The 25863-nt window shown below is 37.6% G+C and overlaps 3 protein-coding genes across 5 annotated transcripts in view; 1 reads left to right on the top strand and 2 right to left on the bottom strand.

Moving 5' to 3' along the window:
* Positions 1-550: 550 nt before the first annotated feature.
* Positions 551-4977, top strand: ecrg4b (ECRG4 augurin precursor b). Its single transcript, XM_058401897.1, has 4 exons — positions 551-703; positions 2663-2710; positions 3744-3901; positions 4642-4977. Exons 1-4 carry the CDS (start codon positions 634-636, stop codon positions 4789-4791), a joined length of 426 nt encoding a protein of 141 aa, XP_058257880.1. The 5' UTR covers positions 551-633; the 3' UTR covers positions 4792-4977.
* Positions 4978-5113: 136 nt separating this feature from the next.
* Positions 5114-16211, bottom strand: st6gal2b (ST6 beta-galactosamide alpha-2,6-sialyltranferase 2b). Of its 2 annotated transcripts, XM_058401896.1 has the most exons (8): positions 15975-16211; positions 13047-13156; positions 11279-11487; positions 10544-11084; positions 8142-8239; positions 7933-8034; positions 7366-7540; positions 5114-6622 (listed from the first exon to the last, which is right to left on the bottom strand). In XM_058401896.1, exons 4-8 carry the CDS (start codon positions 11019-11021, stop codon positions 6381-6383), a joined length of 1095 nt encoding a protein of 364 aa, XP_058257879.1. In that variant the 5' UTR covers positions 11022-11084; positions 11279-11487; positions 13047-13156; positions 15975-16211; the 3' UTR covers positions 5114-6380. The 2 variants fall into 2 exon arrangements, with proteins under 2 accessions (XP_058257879.1, XP_058257878.1); XM_058401895.1 differs by lacking the exon at positions 13047-13156 and having other exon boundaries at positions 10544-11193.
* A 4774-nt stretch (positions 16212-20985) lies between these two features.
* Positions 20986-25863, bottom strand: part of lrrfip1b (leucine rich repeat (in FLII) interacting protein 1b) — a 49907-nt gene continuing 45029 nt past the window's right edge. For both annotated transcript variants that reach the window (XM_058403007.1, XM_058403008.1), the window contains 3 exons: positions 24583-24662; positions 24365-24469; positions 20986-23906 (listed from right to left, as the gene is read on the bottom strand). In XM_058403007.1, coding sequence (XP_058258990.1) covers positions 23796-23906; positions 24365-24469; positions 24583-24662 — 296 coding nt within the window. In that variant the 3' untranslated portion in view covers positions 20986-23795. The remainder of the gene's footprint in view (positions 23907-24364; positions 24470-24582; positions 24663-25863) is intronic.

The raw sequence follows: 25863 nt of genomic DNA, 5'->3' as shown, positions 1-25863 counted from the left end.
CTGTTTTGTGTTCTGGTAGATTTCAGGTCAAGTTGGTGTATGGTGTACTATTTCATTATACCCTTATTATAGCAGCTATAAACAGTTCCTCACCAGCCTATTCTCTCTCTCTCTCTCTCTCTCTCTCTCTCTCTCTCTCTAAGACAAACATAACACAGGTGGTAGTGTTCACAAGAAACCAGAAAGATGTCAGAAAACCTGAAACTGAGAATCCTTACACAAATTCAGAATAAACATGTCCTCACAGAAACAACAGTAATATGTTTAAGATTAAGGTCACAGACATCATACGTTTTCCTCATTCTGATGTTTGACATGAGCATTAACTAAAGCTGTGCGATATTTGAATTGTGCTTCAGCCATATGATTGGCAGATTAGACAAATGGATGAACATGTAGGTGACAGATGTTCCTTTAAAAAGAACAGTGAGGGTATTACAGTGGTAAGTTGGAGGGCAATCGAAACATTAACTTCTGCTTTTGCCTGCATTCCTTCGCGGGCAGTGGCAAGTTTTTCTTAGCCGGAATGTTAGCCCTTGTGTCCTGAGGGTTATTCCTCCTTGCCTACAGTACCTAAAATTGTTTCCTTTAGATCATACCACACAGCCCCAGCTAAGCTAAAAGACTAAAGACATGAAGCTCTACAGCGTTTGTATAAAAGCTTTGTTCTTCCTCATGTTCCTCATCCTCTGCAACACCTCAGGTATGTTAACATCTCTAAGATAATCCCTTTCTCAATTTCAGTTCCTCTTTTCTGGAGCATTTTCCCTTCACTTTAATTGCTTTTGCATTTGTTCCCATTACCAAACTAATGAAAACAACCAGGGGTATGCAGAGAGAGAAAGAGAGAGAGAGAGAGTGGTTTTGGTTTTAAATGACTACTAAAAATGTGAATTTTGCTGCAAACAATATATGAAGATGAACATAGAAACCAATCCATTAAGATTAGTCAATACAGATTTAGCAGGACCACCAGAAACTAAGTACATTATCTCTGATTCCTGACTGAACTTCTGTATATTAATTTGGCAGTATAATAATTTCAGCTTATGATATTAGAAAAATTATTCTAGACCCACTGATAGTATCTGGAAATTTAGGGGTTGAAAGCATTTTTGCATCTGTTTACATTTTGTGGTGCATATTAAATGAAATTTAGCCAGCTAATTGTAGATAATATAATTCCAATAAAATAAGCTAAGGTAAGAAAAAGGGGAGGGTTGGCTTGCATTTTCTCCCTTTTCCTCCAGTGCAAAGACATAAATGGGCATTAGTGTAGATGTGTGTGTGTGTGTGTGTGGATGTGTGTACATTGTGGAAAATATTTTATACTGCTCAATTAATACTTTGCTATTATCTGACTCCAACTCCACCTCGACCCGACAAGCTCAGCCAAATTATGCAGAAACAAGGTTTTATTTGCAATCAGTGCTGGTTACAAGAATTGAGCTGCTCACGCATGAACATCCCAGCAACCTCTGAAATAACATCTCAAACCTTAGTTCTTTTATTCTTTTCTCTTATCTTTTCATAATATTCAAACCAACACCTCTTTGCTGGGAAAGACCCACCCATTTTCTGTTTGGACACCATTATCTCTTACTTTATAACTACTTTTTAGCTTTTTCGAATACTATTATAATCACACTTTCTAGGTCAATCATAAAAAACAATGGGCGTCTTCACCCTTATCAGTGGGAATTTTCCAGCTTGCTTTTTAATCAAAGCTCATTTGAACACAGAGGACAGCATGGGTAAGTTCTCAGGGCCAGTGCTCCGTCTGTTGTTGCTTAATTTTAATTTTTATGGTTCTCATCTATTACATTTCGTACTGGCTGTTCTCTTATGTATCTTTCCTGCATATTTACTCCCAGCTTTATCTCAATCAACAATTGACTCCCTTACATGTGTTGCGCTTTTGCTCAGGGCCGAGTTCTATTCTTCTTGAGGCACCAGTACACCTCTCATATTGTTAAACCTTTATATAGAGGTGGTCAATAAACTGAGGTGGTGCCTGACGATCCAATCATGCTGTCTTCTGATTCTTATCATTTTATACAAACACAAACAGGTATGCATTCAAATACACTCTTAATACTCTAAACCATAAAAATTATTCCCACAGCATGTAATAGTACTTTATTAATCCCCTTAATTTTCACTGCAGTTGGTTAGCGATGTGTAGAAAGACACATTACAGAAGCTCACTGGAATATAACAGTTAGCAAGGATATTTGCAATGTGCAGCTCATTTCATTCTCTCCTGAACTATAGCAAGTCAAAGACATTTTCATCTGCACCTCAATACATCCGTCTAAGACCTGCGTGTACAATCTTATACACAAAGAACCAGTGGGAGTGCAGGTTTTCATCCCAGTCAAACAGGAGCCGCTTCTGATTCCACCAGTTTTAAGCAGCTGATCTTGGCTTTCAATAGATTCAGCTGTGGCCTCTGTACCCACACCAACACTTTCTGGATAGGTTTGTACACTATTGGTCCAAGAATCAATCCATATTGATGTGGAAAATCAATAATTTGAACAAATGTCTTTGTTGGATGGTGGCTCTGGGTGGCAGGTCATTTGAAACTGTATTACAATGGTACAAAACTTTACTGTTGTAGTTTTAATACCATGAAGAGCATTGTGCTGGTCTGTTCCAGGTGGATCAGGTGAAAGTACCCTGAGCAAGATCTTGAAGAAAAGAAATGGTAATGTGTCAGCTAATTGTTTTATGCAATACAGCCTCCAGAATACAAAGCTCTGCTACTGATATACACCGATCAGGCATAACATTATGACCACCTGCCTAATATTGTATTGGTCTCTATTTTGCTGCCAAAACAGCCCTGACCCATCATGCACTGTGTATTCTGACACCTTTCTGTGAGAACCAGCATTAACTTCTTTAGCAATTTCAGCAACAGTAGCTCGTCTGTTGGATCAGATCACACGGGCCAGCCTTCACTCCCCACGTGCATCAATGAGCCTTGGCCGCCTATGACCCTGCTGCCAGTTCACCACTGCACTGGACCACGTTTGATAGATACTGACCACTGCAGACCGGGAACACCCCACAAGAGCTGCAGTTTTGGAGATGCTCTGATCCAGTCGTCTAGCCATCACAATTTGGCCCTTGTCAAACTCACTCAAATCCGTACGCTTGCCCATTTTCCCCGCTTCTAACACATCAACTTTGAGGACAAAATGTTCACCTGCTGCCTAATATATCCCACCCACTAACAGGGGCCATGATGAGGAGATAATCAGTCTTATTCACTTCACCTCTCAGTGCTCATAGTGTTATGGCTGATCGGTGTATTTATATCAGAGTATTATAATAATTGCTGGGATTGAAATAAAGGAAAACTCCACCCTGAAATACATTAAATATGTTTATATTGAAGTATCTGTGATGTACTTCTAGTGATCATTTCTTGTGTTAGTTTGTGCTGTATTGTTATTCAAACCTAAGTAAGAACATATATACAGATTTGCATATATATATATATATATATATATATATATATATATATATATATATATATATGCAAATCTTGTAGTACAAATCTTGTACACTGTGTTTCCACCAACCAAAGACTGGGACTAAGCCTTATGCATAGATTTTGAACATTTTTCCTCTCATGGAATTATTTGAACCATGCTCAGCCATGCTGCTAAACTGATCTAACAGTCAGAATGTCAAAAACCCAGTGAGTGTAGCTCTTAACCTCCGTTTCACAGTGCAGAGCAGATCTGTCGACGAACTCGTGGTCCCTCAAGTGAAAGCTAAGGAATTCCTGTCAGCGCCCCGGAGACCTCGGAGAAACCTGTGGGATCGCAGCCGTCCAGATGTGCAGCAGTGGATCCAGCAGTTCATGCATATGGGCTATGATGAGGCTGTGAGTGTAATTAAAATTAGCAATAAACTTCACTATATTTTAAACATCGACTCTCAGGGTGTAAACCAGGGGCACTGTATCATAGCTGCTTCTGTGCTCTGACCCAACTTCCTAAGCTGGGATATGTGAGGAAAAGTATTCCACTATGCTGTAATGTATGTATGGCTGTAATAAAGGCTTCTTCTTCTTCTTAAAAAAATAAAACCCTGATAATTGACGTGGTGAGGTTTTCTATTAGGAGATGTTTAATTCACATGAGTCTCCAGTGTCAGTGCTTTGTAATGGTAATCAGGTTGATTGGCTGTATGGATAGATTGATAGGTATATGAATAAACATGAAATGGACAGTTCTCTAAATTGTCCATTAAACTGAAGTATATGATCTATCTTTTCATGCATCAGACTCATTTATAAGGTGCATAATTACTACTTTCTAGCTTACCGCAAGTGCCAAATATGTTTTTACCATTTTCTAAAACTTAAGACAGTTAATAAAGGTCTTTGAATTGGGATGTAGTAGCTTAGTGTTTACAGTGTTAGACTACTGATCTGAAGGTTCTGAGTTTGATTCCCAGGTCCACCAAGTTGCCACTGCTGGGCCCCTGAGCTTGGCCCTTAACCCTTAATTGCTCACTTGTATAAAATGAGATAAATTGTAAAGCACTCTGGATAAGGGCGTCTGCAAAATGCCAGAAATGTAAATGAATTACTAATTAAACTTTATATTGTGCTATTTACAGAGGCTTGAGACAGATCTCGCTTACTGGATGGACCATGCCAAAGCTAACGATCAGGGTCGGCAGCATCACTATGATGAGAATGCTGCAATGGGACCGCGAGATGCCAGCGGATTCAGACATGGAGCCAATGTCAACTATGATTATTACTAATCATAATCTCCTGATTAGGAAATAAGCAGCTCTCTTTTTATTATTTTTTTGTTTTCCTAACAGGCACAACAAATGAATCTATGCCTTCTTATATAAGTCACTGTCTATTGATGCACATTACAGTTGAGTCCATTTTGAGAGTGGGACTTTTTAAACAATTAAAAAAAATATTAATAAAGACAAGAAACCAAGAAAGAACTTGTGTTCACATTTATGCACTGTGTAAACCAAAAAATGGCTAAAAAAAAGAAAAGAAAGATAATTTGACCATTTTATGACACATCATAAACCCATTGTTTTAGTGCAGAAATCTGAAACTTGAAACCTTTACAATATATCACCAAATGGTTTTGACACCATGAATTAGACATTAGTTGAACTTTAAGGCATGTGTTCTAAAAATAGAAGGTAAATGAAATTAAATCTAAAATGAATGAAAGAATATATATATATATATAATTTAAAGAATATATATTTAGTTTTTTCTCGTATTTAAATGCCAGTAGTGGTTAAAATTTACAGTCCTGAGTAACAGGTACCTTGAAAGAATACTTTATATACAAACAAACATGCAATCTCGTTATAAATAACATGAAGAGTTGCATGTATTGGTTTACCCCTTATGATGATAAAAATATGACAGGCTTTAGTGTAAATTTTTGTCCCTTAGGTGCCAGTGTCTCTCTCTATTCTAACTTTGTTTAAGTACTGTAAGTGCTGTTCTCTAGGTCAGTTTGGCTTGCTTTATTTTGTGTGTTTACAAAGCATGAAGTAGCAGACATTTTCTGATACCAGTTCCCCATTACAATTGTCCAATATCTGGAAAGTTATCCTAGTTTCCAGTCTCCATAAAAGTTCAAATCTTTGTTTTTCCGCAACACATTGTAACATTTTTTCAGAGGCACTTTGGTTGCAAACTTCAGTTCGGTGGTTTATGCATATTCAGATACACAGAGAGCTATAACATTAACCATACTGAAATGAAACAGCCTTTATTTGTCACATATACATTACAGCACAGTGAAATTCTTTCTTCGCATATCCCATCCTTGGAGGTTGGGGTCAGAGCGCGGGGTCAGCCATGATACGGCGCCCCTGGAGCAGAGAGGGTTAAGGGCCTTGCTCAAGGGCCCAACAGTGGCAACTTGGGGGTGCTGGGGCTTGAACCCCTGATCTTCCGGTCAACGACCCAGAGCCTTAACTGGCACATTTTACATTTTTCACTGATGAAATGGATATTGGTTTCTCAATAGAAATGAATAGATTCTACACTGAACACACTGTACATAGCGTACAGTCACTGACTAGCTAAGAAGAGACTTTTGTGATGTCACAGGTATTCACCTGAAAAATATACACTTGAAATAGTGTGTATTTAATCTATAAGTATAGTAACAAAATACTATGTATAGTATAGTATAGTAAATAAAAAACTAGTCATTTACTTTCCACCCTGCCAGTTTCCCTACAGTAGTAAAGAAGTGTAATAGCCTCTGATTTATCACGTATATTTTAATCTGGTTATTTCTGTTGATTTGGTTTTTAATGAGCTCTGAGTTTATGCCGCATCTTTATTACACTTGCTGCCCTTAGCAGGTGATCTGACTAAACCCTGGGAGAGTGGCCTTTCCCTTTGTCATAAGTTCGTCCAAAGAGGCAGTGGTCATTCTTCTGATGAGAAGCTTCTCATAAAGCAGTGGGTGATACGCTCCCAGTGTGCAGGCCATGTCATGGTACTGCGCATAGTAGTGGCACAGAGTTGTGTGTCTTTTAGATGGGATGAACTCATAGATATCAACAGTCTCACAAATGTTCATCATCAGAATGATACCTGAAATCAAAACCAAATGAAAAATGAGCAGATTTTTAAGTACTTATAACAAAGAAAGAGGAATTCTCATTTTGTTTATTGTGACATCCGTTGGCAAACACAAACACTTGCTTAGTCAAGATATAAAACGGACTCCTAATATTTTTAATCCATTTTAATCCTTTATATATTATTAACCACTTTACCCAGCTCATAGTCATGGTGACACACAGAGCCACACAAACGCAGCCACACAATCCACAAGCCCAGAAAACCCAGGAGGAACGAACAGGATTTTACTCATAACCCTGTAGCTGTGAGGCATGACATGTGCAATTTCATCAAAGCAGCTTCATTTCTAATTATCACTAATGATGTTGGCAATTACATTTATGATTACTGTTAATGCATATTATTAATATTTAACTTACAATATGGGTGTAACAAATGGACGATTTGCACTGATGCATTGATTGAAAAGGCAAATAATTTGGTTGAGGTTTATGCCTCTAGCTGCATGAAAAAATTTTGAACTAAATACTCTTTTATTTTATTACATGGTAGGAGTGTTCGAATATTTAATATATTGATATGTACATTCTAACATCATTAATACTGATATAGCAATGCTTTACCATTATTTCATGCTTATTCTGATGAGGTCATTTAAAAGTTCACTGAGGTGCCGTATATTACCCAGTTCCAAAATGGCTCTTCGTATCACCTGAACAGTTTTGTTTATTCTGTGTGAATGTTAGTCTAACCTATGAACCCTGACGAGGGTGGATTGGGATGGACGTTCTCTTCTGTGTTGCCCTGAAGAATGTCCCACAGGTTCCAGAGGAAGTCTGGGTGCAGGATGTAGAAGGGCTGTGATGGAGATCTCTTCCTTTGTTCAATATATGCTGTGAACAGGTCATGATCTGGGCTCTTGTACCACTGTGAAAGACCCAAGAGATGTGTGAAGTGATGACAGATCTGGAAACTTATGCATATATTTCTGTGAAGTACTCATTCAGTGCTCAGTGGAAATGGGGGTTGGGGGTGTCGGGGGTTATGGTGAGAGAGCGAGCTGTCTCATTTCCTATTTCCGCACCTCTGACGTACATATTGTGAAATCCATGTCTTTTAACTGAAAACATATTTCAGTATTAAATCATCATTTAATGTGTTCAATGCTAGTGATGTGTATATTAATGAATTAGAAATGAATCTACTGGAATGAAAACTTGGACTAAGCTGGACTTTTAAGGAAAAAGATTGGAGGTTTGTTGACATACTGATCAACAGCAATTGAACTGTGGATTTTTTTTGTTGTTGTTATTACTCACCTTTTCAAGGTTGCCAGAATATGGACTAGGATCCCATGCCACAAGTGTAACATTTTTATAGAGATGACTGTCATTAAACCTATGCTGTGGACCAGCCATAATCTGTTCACAAATGGACATAAAGGGGTTTTTCAGTAACATGCATGTGTCCATGTCCTCTCATTTAGAGAGCATGTGTGTATGAGATTGGTAAGTGAACAAATGTCTACCTGAGAGTTGATGATGCGGATGGTGGTCTTGTTGCCCACATCATTCTCATAGCCCTCAGTTGGAGCAGCATTGAATCGAAGCACTGCGTCATGAGAATCTATTGACACATTAACAATACTCACTCATTCATTCAATATTCATCCATTCATCCTTATTAATCTAGTTATCATGACCAGGGAGGCTATCATGGGAACACTGGTAGTGAAGTGGGAATTCACCCAGGATAAACTGCATTCCACACCTTCACTATCACCAATACACCTACTGGCATGGGAAGAAAACTGGGAAAAATGCAATATGCTGGTGCTTCCAAAATAAATAAAAAAATCTTAAGTATATACAATATACAAAGCTTAAATCTTATGTATATACAATGGACATATGAAATGTCTACAAAACCCTTTTAAAATTGCAGGCTTTTGATAGAATAGGCAGGTCACTGTATGTTTTTCCCATTTTTTCACTGAGTTCATATTCCTGTTCCTTGCTGCTGTTAATATCCTGAAGCTGGTATCTGTTTAGTGTCTGGCAACTATAAGCTCTCACAAAGTGAAACCTCTTTATTATTTACAAACCACAGTATGCAGATGACTGTGCCCTTTTTGACTTCTATAACTTGCTGAATTTAGTTTAAGATTTTAGTAAACAATACATAACACATAATTAACTGACATGTATACAGTTTTGTTGGACATTAATGATATTTTTTATAAAGCATCAAGGCTCACTTTGGAGGTTCAGGCTCTATGTTGCTTTGTATACCAAATGATTAAAAATGGAAATGTCCTTCCATGACTACTAGGTGAAAGCAGAGGGTGCATCACCTCACTCCAGGGGTGAAGCATATACACGGATCAGGCATAACATTATGATGACTGAGAGGTGAAGCGAATAAAACTGATTATCTCCTCATCATGGCACCTGTTAGTGGGTGGGATATATTAGGCAGCAAGTCAACATTTTGTCCTCAAAGTTGATGTGTTAGAAGCAGGAAAAATGGGCAAGTGTAAGAATTTAAGCGAGTTTGACAAGGGCCAAATTGTGATGGCTAGACGACTGGATCAGAGCCTCTCCAAAACTGCAGCTCTTGTGGGGTGTTCCCGGTCTGCAGTGGTCAGTATCTATCAAAAGTGGTCCAAGGAAGGAACAGTGGTGAATCAGCAACATGTTCATGGACAGCCAAGGCTACTGTTGCTCAAATTACTTAAGTTAATGCTGATTCTGATAGAAATGTGTCAGAATACACACACTGCATCACAGTTTGTTGTGTATGGGGCTGCATAGCCACAGAACAGTCAGGGTGCCCATGCTGACCCCTGTGCACCGCAGAAAGCGCCAACAATGGGCACGTGAGCATTAGAACTGGACCACAGTGCAATGGAAGAAGATATGAATCACATTTTCTTTTAAATCATGTGGATGGCCCGGTGCGTGTGCAATGCTTATCTGGGAAACACATGGCACCAGGATGTACTATGGGCAGAAGGCAAGCCGGTGGAGGCAGTGTCATGCTTTGGGAAATGTTCTGCTGGGAAACCGTGGGTCCTGCCATCCATGTGAATGTTACTTTGACACGTACCACCTACCTAAACATTGTTGCAGACTATGTACACTCTTTCATGGAAACAGTATTCCCTGATGCACCATGCCACAGAGTAAAAATGGTTCAGAAATGGTTTGATATACACAACAATGAGTTTGAGGTGTTGACATGGCCTTTAAATTCCCCAAATCTCAATCTAATCAAGCATCTGTGGAATGTGCTAAACAAACAAGTCCGATCCATGGAGGCCCCACCTCACAACTTAAAGAACTTAAAGGATCTGCTGCTAACATTGGTGCTAGATACCACAGCACACCTTCAGGGACCTAGTAGAGTCTATGCCTTGTCAGTTCAGAGATGTGTTGGCAGCAAAAACGTGACCAACACAATATTTGGCAGGTGGTCATAATGTTATGCCTGTTCGGTGTACTTAAGAAGTGAATGTGTCTACATAATGTGAATGTGAAAACATAACCATGGAGTTCTTGGAATTTTAAATTTGAAGTAAATAGCCAAAGAGTAAGAATAACATGTATGTGACCATTTAAATGAAATATGGCTCCACAAAATTTTCAAAACAAAGTTGTAGTTTATGGTACAGGGCATTAAAACATTTTTTAATTTAATATAAGGTTTTCTGTATTTGTTCAATTTTAAATCATGTAAAAAGCATGTGTAATGCACCTGGATAAATATTAATATTAGTTTTTTTTATAACTGAAAGAAAATTATTCTTTTGGCCCCCTTATATAGTTTACATTAAACAATAAAGGAAACAAATCTCAACTAACAGGACCTGTTTAACAGGAAAAAGCAGAGTGGTTTTGTACACAGTCTGTCCTAAACATAGCCACTCACCAATCTCATGACCCAGTGATGAGTTGAGAATGGCACCAGCCGAGCAAACCACAGCACATGTCCTGTAGGGGCCACTCATTGCCTGCTCCAGAGGTTGGTGGGGTACCAGTTTCTGCCATCCTAGACTTGCAAAGGGTTCCTCAGACCCATTCAGAGTCCGGAGGGCTTCCTGCTGCTTCAGCTCGCACAGGAGCTTCTTCTTGTCCCTCTGCTGTTTCAGCTCTCCTGTGTAATTCACCTTGTACAGATTGATAGCAGTATATTCCTCCTTGGCTTTCTGAAGCTGTAAGCTCAGCATGTCAGAAGTTGCCCAGCCCATCCATAGTCCTCTAACCACTTTATCTGCCCAGGTCTCATCTACACTCGAATTCTGCTGCATTATCAGAGGATTGACAGTTCTGCCATGACGGCGATCTTTCTCATTCAGCTGTTCAGTGCTGGTGTTGTTTTCCACATGGGGGGCAGTGATGAGCCTCATGCTGCCCTGGCTGGAATTTGACAGTACAGAAGTGCGGAAGTAGATCAAGCTGGAGTATGTGTTCTGGCAGAAAAAAATAATGGAGATCAACACCCAGGCTATAACACCCACAAACAACAGATTCTGATGTTTCTTCTTCATCCTGTACAAGCTAGGCACAGCTCGGAGTAACCTGAGATGAGGAAAAGAGAGGATGTGATGGCTTTTGGCCACAGAGTTTGAAAACAAATATACAAATCTCATTTGGTAGGATTTACCTCTTTTGAAGATTTGGATGAATGTCATTATAACTGTTTTTGGAAATGCTGCTGCTCTTCTTGTCACAGATCCTGCTCACAGCTGTGCTGTACACCCACGCTTTCATTTATACCTTCAACTCTGCACATGCTGGAGGATTTCTTCCCGCACAGACATAGATGTTTTTCTCTTTATATAGTATTTGTATTTCTGGATTTGTACTCCAAATCTGTGCAGAAATGAAAAAATATAAGTCATCTACCCTATAAAATACCCTATCCATACTGTCACACTACTTTATCAAGCCAGTTCTATCATGCCCTATCTATTTTGTCATGCAGACCTGACCAGTATTTCTGCGGCATTGTACCACCGGCTTGTGGTGTCACAATATACAGTGAAATGAGCAATCAGACACTTTGTATTATTTAATATGCTTCCAGTGCATATGTCCACTTCAAGAAACCATCAGGTTTTCTGAGGTATTAGTTTTGGCTCATTCCTCTTGGCAAATTCCTCAACTTCACCAAGTTTATAAAACTTGGTGAAGTTAAGGAAGTTGGACTGTAAATAACTATTTATCAGGTGATTATGTATCATTACTGCTAAGATAAAATATTGAAAAAGTCAACTGTTAAAGCACATAATAAATCTACTATGAATCAGTGAATTTGAGTTCAGTGTGGGTTTATTAGCAGTAATGAAGGTTGCTGCTGCTAAATTTGCAAATTGGGTCGATCTGGTCCAAGCTCCTTGATTCTTTTCTTTTCTTCATCTGAACACCTTGTGAAAGAGTATTTTTGCAAATATATATCCGAATTTTCTTTAATCTATATTCCGCTTGCTTCTGCATTAATCAGTACCTATCTGTTAACTGACCCTCTGCTGAGCGGTAATGAGACTCGCTGAGAATGGTCCAATCACATTAGGCCAAATATATAACAACAATATTGATTCGCTTACAACAAAAGTGGACAGGTCCAAAAAATTTGAAACAAGCCAATCAGAGCTCCATCTCAAGTCACATGCTTTTCAAAAGTTTTTCAAAACGTAACCACATAGTCGTTTGTCCGCCGCCCTGCGCACACAAACACACACGCACACACAAATGAGCTAAGTCAGTTTTGATTTTTTTTATTTTAAGTAAATGATAATATGCCTAACAGTGGAATAGTACAACTAAATGATTTTATTTCGTTATTAAAATCTATAATCAATTTTAACATGTTAAAGTAACATTCTTCTCTGGCTAACTTTAAGGGGGCGGCGCCTCAGTGCCCCCTAATGACCGGCCTCCACTGTAGGCTATTCATTTCAATATACTCTATACAATTTAGTGTGATTCAAGTCTAGAGATTGGCTAGGCCATATATGTCCTTCTTGAGTTATACTGACTGTATATTTGGGTTTGTTGTCTCATTGAAATGACATGAATCTCAGATTCAGTTTCATGTCTGATGAGATTAATATTTCCTTGTTCCATGTTTGAATCATGTTTCCTTTAAGAATATGTAATGCCTCAGTACCCAGCTTCTGTAGAGAAACAGCCCTAAGTCATGATGATCATCTCTTTTTAGCTTCAGTGACTTCATCAGATTTTGTTTTTTGCTGAATTTTGTAAAATATTAACTAGAATCCATTCTTCCATGTACCTGTGCAATGTTTCCTGTGCCAATGGCTGTCAAGCAACCCCAAAACAAATCTATCACCATGCTTAACGGATGACAAAAAAAGCACTCTTGTAGCTTGGGGTTCTTCTTAACATTATTTACAAACATTATTTCTCACTTGGTATGAGCTGTCAGTTTCACATGCTGCAATGAGTGATGTTGCTTAACATCTGGTTTATCTTCTTTGCCACTTTGTGCTGTTTCCCCCTACCACTTCTACACTGTAATCTGAGGACAAAGCCACATGAAATGGACTTAGTTTCTGTAAACGGTAGCATTTCTCTATAGAACACATAGGTCAATGCTAAAACAAACTCATTTTTAAGTGTAATAAAATACTTAACAAAATTATAGATGTGTACGCTACATAATATTGTTGGATCATAGGCTTTAGAGTACATCTGGTTTCTTTTTTAAACATTTTTGAACAATCATACATCCGAAAAGCTTTCTTGTAGTTTTTTGTGCATGAATAAAATTATTTAATCAAAATCTCATGAGACAAGTGGACCGTTTCTTCCTATCTTGAGTTAATAATATTATAATATTGCACAATAATATTTTAATTACTTTGAATGGAAACCCCTTTTTTTCTGTTTATGTTGATCAGGAAAGCTTCTCAGAGTGGTTGGTTTAATTGTTATGTTAATAATTAATTTAACTGTTAAAACACCTTTACTGTATAGCTTTGGCATTTATTTAGTGAGGCACTATACTGACTGTATTTTGTCATGGTCATTTTGCTGTGTTCGTATTAAGCCTGTAGATTATCAAAGTTCTTCAAATGTGGGTTTTTTAAGATTCAGAAACATGTGTGTGGGATGTCATGGTTACATGTTGAGGAAATAACTCTTGTGTGAAGTTGTGGTTTAACAACAATGCTCAAACTTCTGAATACAACTGCTTGCTTGTTTATTTATTTACTCAGAGTCTGCATACTGTCATCACTTGTTCATGATCATGAATACATACTTGTTTATATTTATAAGAACAAAGACAAGTGTGTGTGTGTTTTGTGGAAGTGGATATATGCACTGAAAGAATATTCAACAATAAATCCCCAAAAACAAGAAATAAGCATTTCCCCCTCTCTGTACACAACATGAAGAACTGCAGTAGTGCTTTGCTTTACTTCTTTAAAAAAGGTGTACTGGTGGCTCTAACCTTGTCTAAACTCATCTAAAACAAATTGCCTCAAGCTAAACAGAGCTCAATGAAACAAAACAACGCAAAATATAATGTATATTAATGTTTTTAGGGCTTTTTTATTTGCAATACAGTATTTCGTGTCTCTTAGAGCTTGAAAATAGTCAAGTAGTGTAGTCTTTAAAAAAATGGTTATTATTTAGTACAGCTGTACACGGAGTTTATATTGATTTATTTTGGCAATTATTAAAACAATATGAGGTTTTGGTGGCATACAATGTCTTTGTCCGAATTTATTTACCTTTGGTCAGTGCTTAATTTGTAAATGAATAATTTCCGGAACAAAACCAGCAGTCTCGCGCCGCTGTGACCGACACCAACCACAACTTCAGTTTTCCGGGAACATGACGTCACTAAACGGTGGCAGCGCAATTATAAACGCCCCAAGTCGAAGCCATTTAACTCTTGCCATTCTATTTCATGCTCGAATCCATGGGCAGGATTATTGCGTTTTGTCTCTTTGTAAACTGTTCGGAATACTGTAGAAGTCGTTTTAATCTGTTCAGCCTGTGCATTAACAACTCTATATAAGTGTGTACTGACTGGCTCTTCTGGCTAGTAGTAAAAATAAATAAATAAAATAAAATAAAATAAAGGTTTGACTAACAGGGTAGGATGGTAAACTTATTGCAGCATTCCACTGTATTGCATAGATGTGTATAACATTTGAGTACTGAACAAGACAAATACGAGTCTTCCTGATCTCACACACGCACACACACTCACACACACACACACACTCACACACGCACACACACTCACACACGCACACACACACATGTCCTCTGATCCTCGCTCTGTGACGCCGCGGTCTGCGGATTGAAGAACGCGCTGAAAGACGGGGAAGAGCCGAAGTCTGCCGGAGTTTTCATATGAAATTTAAAGGGGACTGAGGAGATCACAAATTTGTGTACAGTTTCTGGAGAATCACTGAATTTTAGGAGGGCTGAGCGACCATGCTGCATATGACCTAGCGAGGCCCATGCTGCTACCATATGCGATTTAGTACGACTGTGCTCACTATCATTTATCTGATCAGTGGAAGTCACCGACGGCGTGGTTGCGTCCTCCGTTATTTCTGACCTGTGTAACGCGCTTTGCTTCTGTCTCCCGCTCTCTTCATCCAGGTGTACAGTTCCATCTTCTCGGTATTTCTTTTGATCAGGCACACCATCAGCTTTTCTCGTGGATTTAAAAAGATGAAAATATGTTTGACGGTCTCTTTGACTTTTTTAAAATATCATATTTATTTAGGTAGACCAATAAACCATTCTTTCTTTCCGCTGCTCACTGCGCACGAAACAATAATCACCAACCAATGAGAGTAATTGTAAACTTAAGAAAGCTGATAAAAAACATATGTTGAAGACCTAAAGCTAAACGTTACCTCTAAGTGTATCTGCATAAACCCACTCAGACTTGCTCGCTGTGTTTCACTCACTCATTCACACGCGCGCGCGCGCACACACACACACACAGATACGCTGTCAGGTCACCAGGCACAAGTTAATGCCGGATCGATTAAAATAAATACCGGAACATAAAACACGGAAAACACGCAGGATTAAGCACTGCCTTTGGTGGTGTAGAGTTGAGTGTTTAATAAAGTAACCCGTGTCTTTGAGGTAATCTGAGGTAATCTGGTCGCGTGCTCATAAACTTATCAAATAAATCTTCGCCTCGTTTTCCCATGACAAAATACCAGACAGTAAACCCTTGTTACGCTTTCCCTTAAAAAAACTGCTTTGTTTAGTTCTTGAAATAAATATTAAATAAAACAATTTTTTTTAGAATAAAACCGCAGTTGTATTTCGCTGTATATAGGAACAGTAACACTCACCTGTGACTCGCCAGTTGCATATTTATTTAATGGCGTCGTGTTTTGAGATTTATGGTAAAAGTTGCCAAATTAAACAAAATAAAATAAAAAAATTAATATACATATATATAAATAAAATATTATGAAATAAAATCGGTGAAGTTAGCTGTCGCTTTCACTTTTGCCAGCCCCGTTCTAACGATTTGTTTTCATTCTCTATTTTTTGCCAGGTTCTCAGTAAGATTTTAGACCTGTGTACGGTTTTCATACTGTTAATGTGGGAGGGACTTATCAGGTCATGCTGAGCGTCTATTTGTCAACATGAATTAGATTGACACACGGCTCCACCAATCGCAAGCCAATGTCATTATCATCCCGGGTCATTTTATGGTGTATTATTACACCGAGAAAACTTTTTCAGGTCATAATTTAGCTGACCAGTCAAACCATTTTGCAGTTCTGTTGGGATCTGATCTTACTGTTTTGTCATGTTTACAGTGTCTGGGAATTTATTTGTTTGTTTGTTTTTTGTAAGATTTTATTTAGATTATTGAGCTGGTGTTTGTTTGCTTTTCTGACATTATTTTCAGACTTTACTCCTAGCGCATCCTTATAAGCCTAAGCTCATCTCTTTGCAGCCCTGATTTGTGGATGTTTTTTTTTATTTTATTTACAGCCCTCATTGAAAGTATTGGGATTGTTTTTGCTATACACTGAAGACATCTGGGTTGGAGATCAGAAGTTGAATATAACCGATCAGAATTTCAGCTTTCACTTCCTGATACTAAGGAAATGTCTAGATAAACAACATAGAATATGGCACCTTTGGTAGCAGACCACTCCGTGTCAGTGTGATTTGGGTCAATGTCTTGCTACCTTAGCTTTTTGTAATTCTCTATAAATATGCAGACAGGATGTTGACTTCTGAATTCATTCTGCTGCTACCATAATGAGTTACGTAATCGATCCTAATCTTCAAAGGAAACGTTAAAGACATTGGACTATTGATTAGAAGACTGTAAGTTCAAATTCCACCACTGCCATGCTGCTACCCTTGGGGCTGAGCAAGGCCTTTCTCTCAACTGCTCACTTGTGTAAAAGTCACTCTGGATAATGGTGTCTACCAAATGCTGTAAATGTAAATGTAAATAAATTTTGCAGCAATGCAAACTCATGAAACTACTTCTACCAAACCTTACTAATGAGCTTGTTCTGGCTCATTAACAGATCCTTTCTTTTTCCATTTGGCATTTTCATTACTCTGGTAAGGATTAATCTAGGTTCCAGACCCTTTGTGTATCATCTGTATATTTCTTTGCGAATTCCAATCTCGTCATCTGGGGACTGTATATCCCCCTACTTTCATTAATAGGCTATTTCAGCGCAACCAAAACTTACTTATTTAATTTATTTTGTCCCCAAGTCAATTTTGGCATCCTTAAGGTGTCCCTAGGTCTATTTTGGTGTCCTTAAGGTGTCCCTAGGTCTATTTTGGTGTTCTTAAGGTGTTCCTAGGTTTTTTCTGCTGTCCTTAAGGTGTTTCCAGGTTTATTGTGGTGTCCTTAAAGTGCCCCATGTCTATTTTGGGGATATATTAAGTTACTTATACTATCTGTAACAATAACTCTGAACAAAGAAAGTATTCAAATTCAGCCCCATTTCAAAGCCCAGTTTATTGTTTTTTCAGAATTAACATTAACATCTGCTTGGTTTGACCAGACCTCATGACCTGTACTCCAGCTTGTACTGAACAGCTTCAAACTACATAATCGGGCACAAAATTAGTGAAAGATCGCTTACTGCCAAGAATCAGACAGGTGTGAATTTCCTTCTATGTGCCCTTGGAGACAACCGTTGCCCTGCACAAACACACAAGTCATACTGTACGAGCATAGATAAACTTGCTTTCTGGCTATCTGCCTTGACAAACATGTTTCTATTTGCCATTGCAAGCAGTGATTTATTAAAGTTCCATCCATTATGTTTTGTGTTTTTACAGTTTTTAGAGCTGCCTGAACACATACTGTAGTTGTTTTCATCATTAAATTAGAAGTGTGTTCACCTGCTGCTCATGGTCACTTGGTCTTGCTTTACTTAAACATTTGAATGTGAATTATTTTATTTTAATATTTAATGGCGGTATACAGTACTGTGCAGCGGTTTTAGGCAGGTGTAAAGAAATGCTGTAAAGTAAAAATGCTTTCAAAAATGTATATTTTAATTGCTAATTTTTTTTATCAATTTACACATGGTCATTAACTGAAACAGCAACAGCTGTGTAGGAGCTTAAAATTGGTTGAGAAACAGCCAAACTCTGCTACTAAGGTGAGGTTGTGGAAGACATTTTCATGTCGCAGGTCATGCACAAACAGGCAATGTTGATGACACAGTGGTCTGCCAAGGGAACCTAATGAACTATAGGGACTATAGTAAAGAAATGCAGCTGTCAAAGCCCTTGTCTCGTTCTTCGGCTCTTATTCTTCTTGCCATTGGCAGCCTGGCAATATCTGGACCTTCTTAGATCTCATCAGCCAATTGTCAGATATATGCAAGTGTCCTCTTATTCTTCCTGCTATTGTGACCAAGGTAGCCTTGATTAAACCTTTATTAGACCAATATTAAACCTTTCTGTGGACTATTCACTGTTCAAGTGAAAGTATTAGGTTTGGTGCTTAGTGGGATAGTTTTAAAGGACACTGGTTCTTTTTATTATGCCTTTGTGTGGTAGCTTTTACAGGATAAATTGGAATTTAATATTATGATAAGATGATGTAACCTTGTAAATCTGAGCATTATACCAAAACAGAAGCATAAAACAATACATTTGAACTTGTTTTGATTGGAACAGTCTCTGTTGCATCAACTTTAAATATATATGCAATAGCTAGGTATTTAATGCAACTAATGAAAAAGAGTGAGAACGTTATGACCTGGAGTTTAAAAGCCTTGTGGGTCATTGAGGATTTTTGCATTTCAAATTACTTTTCCAGAGTAAACAAAACAGTTTGATGATTTTTTTTGCCCTAAACTCTTTAATTTTAGCAGCAAATTAATATTAAGTGGAAACCATTTTAACTGTATTGACTTGATCCATTGAGTTTCTGTTGTTTCCTTTGTTTGAAAACCTGTCAAGCTTTACACATTTTGAAATATAGAAACAGAAATTATGCATTTTTACCAATAAAGTTACCTGCTAAATGTTATAATTCAAAAAACACAATAAAAATGGCAAATAAGCCAGTGGTCATGTATTTTAAAACTCCTTCCACGCATCCCACAGTTGTAATCTCTTGTCACTTCGATTTTTCTCCGTTGAAATATGCAGCTTTACATGTTAATGTAACGCTTTAGTCTAAGAAGGTATGTATGCTTGACTTTATATTGAACATCATTTAAATCCATTTATTAGGACCGCCAGTTAAATATTTCACAGATGGGATAGGCCTACAGTGAGGTATCAAATTAGGCAGATTACACATCATTTTAATGTTAACGATAATTATAAGTGATTTAATATGCTGTTTGTTCTTCTGCGCTTGACAGTGCAAACACATTCGAACAGCAGAGAAAAAAAAATTCTGTTTCAGTTAGGACATGAACACATACTTATTAATTGCTGTATGGAACAATCGGAAGAAATAAAGTAAACTTGTTTACTGTATACATTCCTGTATGCAAAAATTTCCAGTGTCTACATGCTAACTAACATAAAACCCTGTAGATATGTCTACTTGTCTCTCTCAAGTCTCTACATTAGAGAAGTGACTTGAAGAATGATTGTAATATACAGCTGTGATGAAACATAAATATAAGACAACTTAAAGACCTAAACTGTTGACTAATTGTGTCTTAATTACACTTCGGAGCAGCCATTGTGTAAATCAAGTAAAAAAGCACAGAGGTCCTGACCAGAGATATGCAAATTAAGCACATGTTCATTTTTCTGATGAAGAAAATATCTGTCTATAAGGTGACAGTTGCAGCATATCTGATAAGCTGTGCTTATAAACCTTTGAAATCTGGTATAAAAAAAAATTCTTCAAAAATGAAAAAATGGTTCCACTGATTATTTATAAAGATGTAAGATAAGTGTCACTATTCCTGAAAGACTTTTATTTCTTCATTAAGCAAGTACATTTGGCTACTTCAAAATAGATGTAAATCATTCCTAATTAGTATTAGAAACACTTAAGCATGAGCAGGCACCAGTCATAACGGTAGTGTCGTATGTTATATGGCATTAGGATGGAACAGTTGTTCCACTTGTTATAAAACTCACCAGTTACTGTCCATTACGATTGATTATACCACAGTACTGCTGAATGTATGCTTGATGAATTGATTAGTCACATGGTGTTGATTAACAGCAGATCTGACAGTAGTTCTGGGTGTTAGGATTATTTTATAAATGTAATTATTAAATAGGAATCAGGGTGAATACGCTGATGCAAGAAAACGATACAGCGGCTGAGAAAATGTAAGGGTAAGGGTGAACATGTAGCGCATATTGTTGTAAATTATAAATATCAAATTAAGTATATGCAGTTTTACTCTCATTGTTTCCTCCCTTTTGGACACAACAATTTACAAATGGACATTGGTCCACATAAAGGGATAACTCACATTTTAAGATGCAGTGTTATTAGAAAATTTGTTCTAATGTAACTCACCACTCCACCTGCTGTTGAATCTTTCCTTATTCCTTATTAATCACCAAAATCCAAAGATGTTACTTATTATAACAAGAAGGTTTAATTCAGGAATTCTAAGCATTATTGCAATATATTTTTAATCACTTAAAAAAAAAAACATTCATTCATTCCACATTCCACTGATGTTATAAGCTGGTGATATCCGAGTCAAAGTTCTGTGCCTGTCTACATCTTGATGAGGCAGTCCTTCTTACTACCGAGCAGGTCTAATTGCTTTTCTGTTATCTGACACACTTAGACATATTAAAGAAAACATATAAACAACAACAACAACAACAACAACATAAAGACTCCTAAATGAAGTGGCATTGACACTGGTGTGTTTTACATATATGATGTTTATAAAAGTATGCAACAGAATTTTGGTCAAATACATCTCGTCCTGCCTTAATGGGATGGATTTCATTTGTATGTTTCGAATTTCTTTAGTTCAAAAACAAATTACACAGAACGCTTGATGGTTAAGTGCATTGAACCTTCTACGAGAAGAAACTTAAACTGACCACCTTAAACACCACCTCAGCTTTAGTGTCTCTTCTTGGTCTTATTGGACTTTCTAAACCTTTCCGTCTGCTGTTCTGTGATAATGGAATGTTGTGAAGTATATGTAACGCAATGGCAAAGTCAGAAGACAGAAAGACATTTCAGAAATACTTTTAAGGAAGTAAGTTACAGTATAGCTTGAATTATTATCTGCATCTTACAGTAACTGGTGTGCAGGAGCTGGAGTCCAAAAGCCTGAGTCCACTAGGAAGTAGAGAAATCATTATTTGTTCAAAACTAACAAACATGTATTCAGCTATAAATGTGTGACTTCTAAGTCCTATTTAGAAGTCAACACACACCTAAACACATACACACACAGAGTTAAGTAGAAGTGCACAATGTACAAGTTGTTGATTATTACTGCAGAATAGAAATGGGAAATACCGATCCTGGAGAAGAATAAATGGAATTTAATATAATGCAAGTCAACTGCAGTCTAATCCCATGCAGGGTGTTTTCTCATCTCACACCCAGTGGTCTGAAGCAACTGTAACTCTGACCTTCAAAGTAGTTACAGACGATGAAATGAATGAACTGCAATATGTTAGTTTTGTCCACACAATAATCCAAAGAATACACCGAGGATGGGATGCCGGTCCATTGCTCGTTTCCTAATAGAATTCCTCATAAAATATATTTTATCCTTCGTAGTAGACTCAGACTTTTTCACCCAGATATGTTTCTTTGCTTTAACAGTATAGGAATCACTGATAATATGAACTGTGTCATAAAAAAAGACAAACAGAAGGAATAATCCACTTGTGCATCATATATGAAGACACAGACCTTAAAGCCACATTGATTAACACACATACTCTACATAGACCCATTCAATCTGGCTTCAGCATTTAACTACAAATCAAACGTCATATGCTATAAATTCCTGCACCTCCTGAGAGGAGTTCAGTATAGTGCTCAGTGTCTCCTCCTTATTTAGAGGAAAGCCTCATGTCTCTGAATCCAACAGCAAGTTCTGTGGAACAGCCTGTGATTAACCCGTAATGTTCTGTTTAGCTAAAAACTTTCAACTTTGTGCTTGTTAAAACAATTAAACATTTTAAGAAAAAAAATTAAATGCAGAGATTATGTTCGATAAAGTAAATAAGGAATGTGTAAAATGACATTCATTTGAATCTCTTATTCAGGAGGATCTCAACGCCTGTGCTGGGGATTTTGGGTGTCTTTTTCCACAAAAATGTGAAATGTAACTATAAATTGAAATGATCTTATGATACATTCACTGCCCACTTTATGAGGGACACCTAGACATTCATACATTTTTCTAAACAGCCAATCATGTGGCGGCAGTGCAATACATAAAATCATGCACACACTGGTTGAGAGTTTTAGAAAATGTTCACATCAAATATCAGAATGAGGAAAAATGTGATCTCAATGGCTCTGACTGTGACATGGCTGTTGGTGCCAGATGGGCTGGTATGAGTATTTCAGAAACTGTTGATCTTTACACACAACAGTCTCAAGAGTTGGTGCCAAAAAAGAAAAAAAAAAAAACAGCCAGCAACATCCAGTGCAATCAGAGGAGAATGATTGGACTGATGCAGTAACCCAAATAACCACTCTTCACAACCACAGTGAGCAGAAATGCATTTCAGAACACAGACTATGTCACAAATTGAGGTGCATGAGCTATAACGAACAGCAGAAGACCACAGGGTTCAACTCTTGTCAGGCAAAAACAAGAATTTGAGGCTACACAGTGCACAAGCCACTTAAACTGGACAGTTACTGTAAAAATTGATAAAAGCAATTCCTCCAATCTTCACCTGTCAAATTACTGTGATTTGATGAAATCTAATGCTGATGATTGGCTGATTTGATAATAGCCTGAATGAGCAAGTGTTCCTAATAAAGTTGCCAGTAAGTATATATCAGGTGTTGTGAATCATATTTTACAATTATATGATAAACGAAAGAGGGTCAATTAAAAATCACTTGGTAAAGGTTGGTTTGTCAATAGGCAGCTTCCCTTTCAGAAAAGTGAAAAATCCCTGACAGCATATATTTCTTGGTATATAGTAAACAGAACAGAGGGTTAATCCAGATAACTGTAATTGGCCTCGCTGAAAACCCAAATATCTGTGGACTTGTTTCAATTCTTTTTGCCTCACAATGGATGCTCGACACCACCAGATGGCAGCATCGGTAATAAAGTGCATGTTCCACTAGGTGGCGCCAAAATCTGATCTCTCCTGTATCTGTGCATTATGATCCAACCACTCTGGTATACACTGGGGACACTACACCATAGCCAAAAGTTACACTCCAGTAAGATTAAAAAAATGTTCAATGATTTTGCTTAAAAATTCCTAGAATGTCAGTATCATTTGTATCCTTTTCAGAATTTATATTCCTATAATGGAGTCAGAAAAGCTGTAGGCCATCATTTTCCCTTTTCAGACTGATTTCTTATGGCTCGTAGACTTGGTAATACGGCGTTGCATGTGATGTAGTGGAGACAAATTCTGCTTGATGTGTAACTTGATATGAGGATAACAGGTGCAGATGCTACTGATGCCAATGAAAGCGGGTTTCCAGATTGTCAGTGAAGTTTGAGCGGCCATCACTGCTGGGCAAGCATCGCATTCCGGTTGGCTTTCATCTTCTCCACTCTTTTGGACAGATGAGAATTGCTGGCCTCTAATTCACTGATACGGTCCAGAGCAGATCTCAGCTGGAAATGGGAAGAAAGCAAAATGCAAGACGAAATTAAATGGATATCTATGTATTATTAAGTCATACGGTTGAATCTAAAACATATTTGACCACAACATACATTTCAACACAACCTGCCCTTTCCACATACATGAGTTTAGATGCACATGACTGACTAGTGTCACTGTTTGTTCTTTTGGATCCTGGACCCAGATGCCTGTGGGAAATCTTCTGAATTCTGAGATTCTGTAACTCTGACAATACCAAGCTATCTCTCCTAGTTTTTCTGCTTTTAGTCATGCATTCTCTAATGCATAATATTGACTTTACAGAATTCCCAGTGGGAAAACATGTCTTCTGTCCTTGACAGTTGACTGACTGAACCAATTACATATCAATGCTGATTGACTGAAGTGCCGTGTTGACAAATTAGTAATGGGTTTATTGATGAATAGTGTGCTCCTGCTCACAAAGTACCTCTCTCTGCAATTTACGTTTCTCCACTTTCAGCTCGTCCTCCACTTTCTCAGCTGCTTCAGAGGCTGTTTTGTAGCGAGTCACCTGTCCCTCCAGTCGAATGATCTAAGTAGAAACAAAGAAAATGTGAAAGTCTCTTCATAGCATCAATCGTAATAAATATTTAGCTAGCATTTAGTGATTGTTGAGGTTTTCTTCTACTGATTTCTTCTACCCACGTTTTGTTCCAGAGCTGTAACCTCCTGCTCAGACTTCACCAGCTTAAATTTCAAGTCGCTGATTTGCCTGTTAGCATCTCCTGCATTGATGAAGCAAGATAATAATATATTATGAACAACACAGAAGCATAATTGAAAATTCAGTACAGGAAAGTTCTAGCTCTTAGTCTAGCCTCATGGTTTTTCTGCAACTGATTCTGGTCTTTTAGTGAAAATGAGTACTTATGGCTCCTTTAATTTGGTAAAAAGCTTAAAATGTGAACAAAACACAAGTCAGGGTACCATCTGCATGCACTGACTGTCTCATTTTCATGTGATTTACATGTGAAATAGTTTGCTTAAGAGAAACACTCTTTACATACATTGACCTATTTTTTGAACCTCTTATCCAACACAAGGTTGTGGGGAGCCTGGATTTAGGGATAGTAAACCATGGTCTTAATGCAGAAAGCACTCAGACAGTCCTGTAGTCAAATCTGAGAAGCTCCACCCATCCATTTTCTGTATCTCTTACCCAATAAAGGGTCGTGGAGTCTATCCCAGGGGACATGTGGCTCAAGGTGGGGGATACCCTGGAAGGGGAGCCAACTTAACACTATGGACAATTTAGAGATGCCAATCAGCCTGCAATGCATGTTCTTGGATTAGGGGAAGAAACTGGATTACCCAGACACACGGGAATTGATCCCCAACCCTGGTGGTGTGATGCATGTGTGAAGATCAATAAATGCAAATAAAGCAATACTAAGAAAGTAACTTAAATTTCATTTACCCTTTCTGGTCTAATAAGTGAATTGATGATTTAAGAAAAAATAGAATCGGCAACAAAAACAAAATAATTAGACAGAGAAATATTGTCTATATAATGTTTATTCTCTAACATTTCACAACTGAAGATTAATTTGTTGCTAGCACATGGCATTAGTTGGAGATTGTAATAAAAATTGCCACAGCCAAGCAAAACATAGCTACTCCAAACCGATGTGTCTTATTTATAGCCATGAGCTAATGCATAAGCATTCAAACTTAACTGCTGCCATCATTCAGTCATGTTAGTTCTGGGTTGCTGGACCTTCAAAAGAGATTAATTTGAACACCCCTGGGCTACAGGCTCCTCTATTTGATCATTTTAATATGCGCATGTGACAAATATCTCAATGTGGAGAATCTCAGAATTCAGAGAGAATACTGTTTGTTCATATTATGTTGTTTAATCATTTGATTTATATTTCAAGGTCTTGTGTTACACCTCATTTTGAGATATGTTGTACAATACAATAT

Source organism: Hemibagrus wyckioides, linkage group LG11 (genome assembly GCF_019097595.1).
Source record: "Hemibagrus wyckioides isolate EC202008001 linkage group LG11, SWU_Hwy_1.0, whole genome shotgun sequence".
Lineage (NCBI taxonomy): Eukaryota > Metazoa > Chordata > Actinopteri > Siluriformes > Bagridae > Hemibagrus > Hemibagrus wyckioides.
Note: the sequence above shows the minus strand (reverse complement) of the source record. Positions and strands in the feature narration are given on the sequence as shown.

Excerpts from the sequence above, each read along its gene's own strand:
- ecrg4b (XM_058401897.1), top strand. The coding sequence starts at position 634 with ATGAAGCTCTACAGCGTTTGTATAAAAGCTTTGTTCTTCCTCATGTTC. Across the intron at positions 704-2,662 it reads CATCCTCTGCAACACCTCAG|GTGGATCAGGTGAAAGTACC; the intron begins GTATGTTAACAT and ends GGTCTGTTCCAG. Across the intron at positions 2,711-3,743 it reads GATCTTGAAGAAAAGAAATG|TGCAGAGCAGATCTGTCGAC; the intron begins GTAATGTGTCAG and ends TCCGTTTCACAG.
- st6gal2b (XM_058401895.1), bottom strand. The coding sequence starts at position 11,385 with ATGAAAGCGTGGGTGTACAGCACAGCTGTGAGCAGGATCTGTGACAAG. Across the intron at positions 11,194-11,278 it reads CATCCAAATCTTCAAAAGAG|GTTACTCCGAGCTGTGCCTA; the intron begins GTAAATCCTACC and ends TCCTCATCTCAG. Across the intron at positions 6,623-7,365 it reads ACCCTCGTCAGGGTTCATAG|GTATCATTCTGATGATGAAC; the intron begins GTTAGACTAACA and ends TTTTGATTTCAG.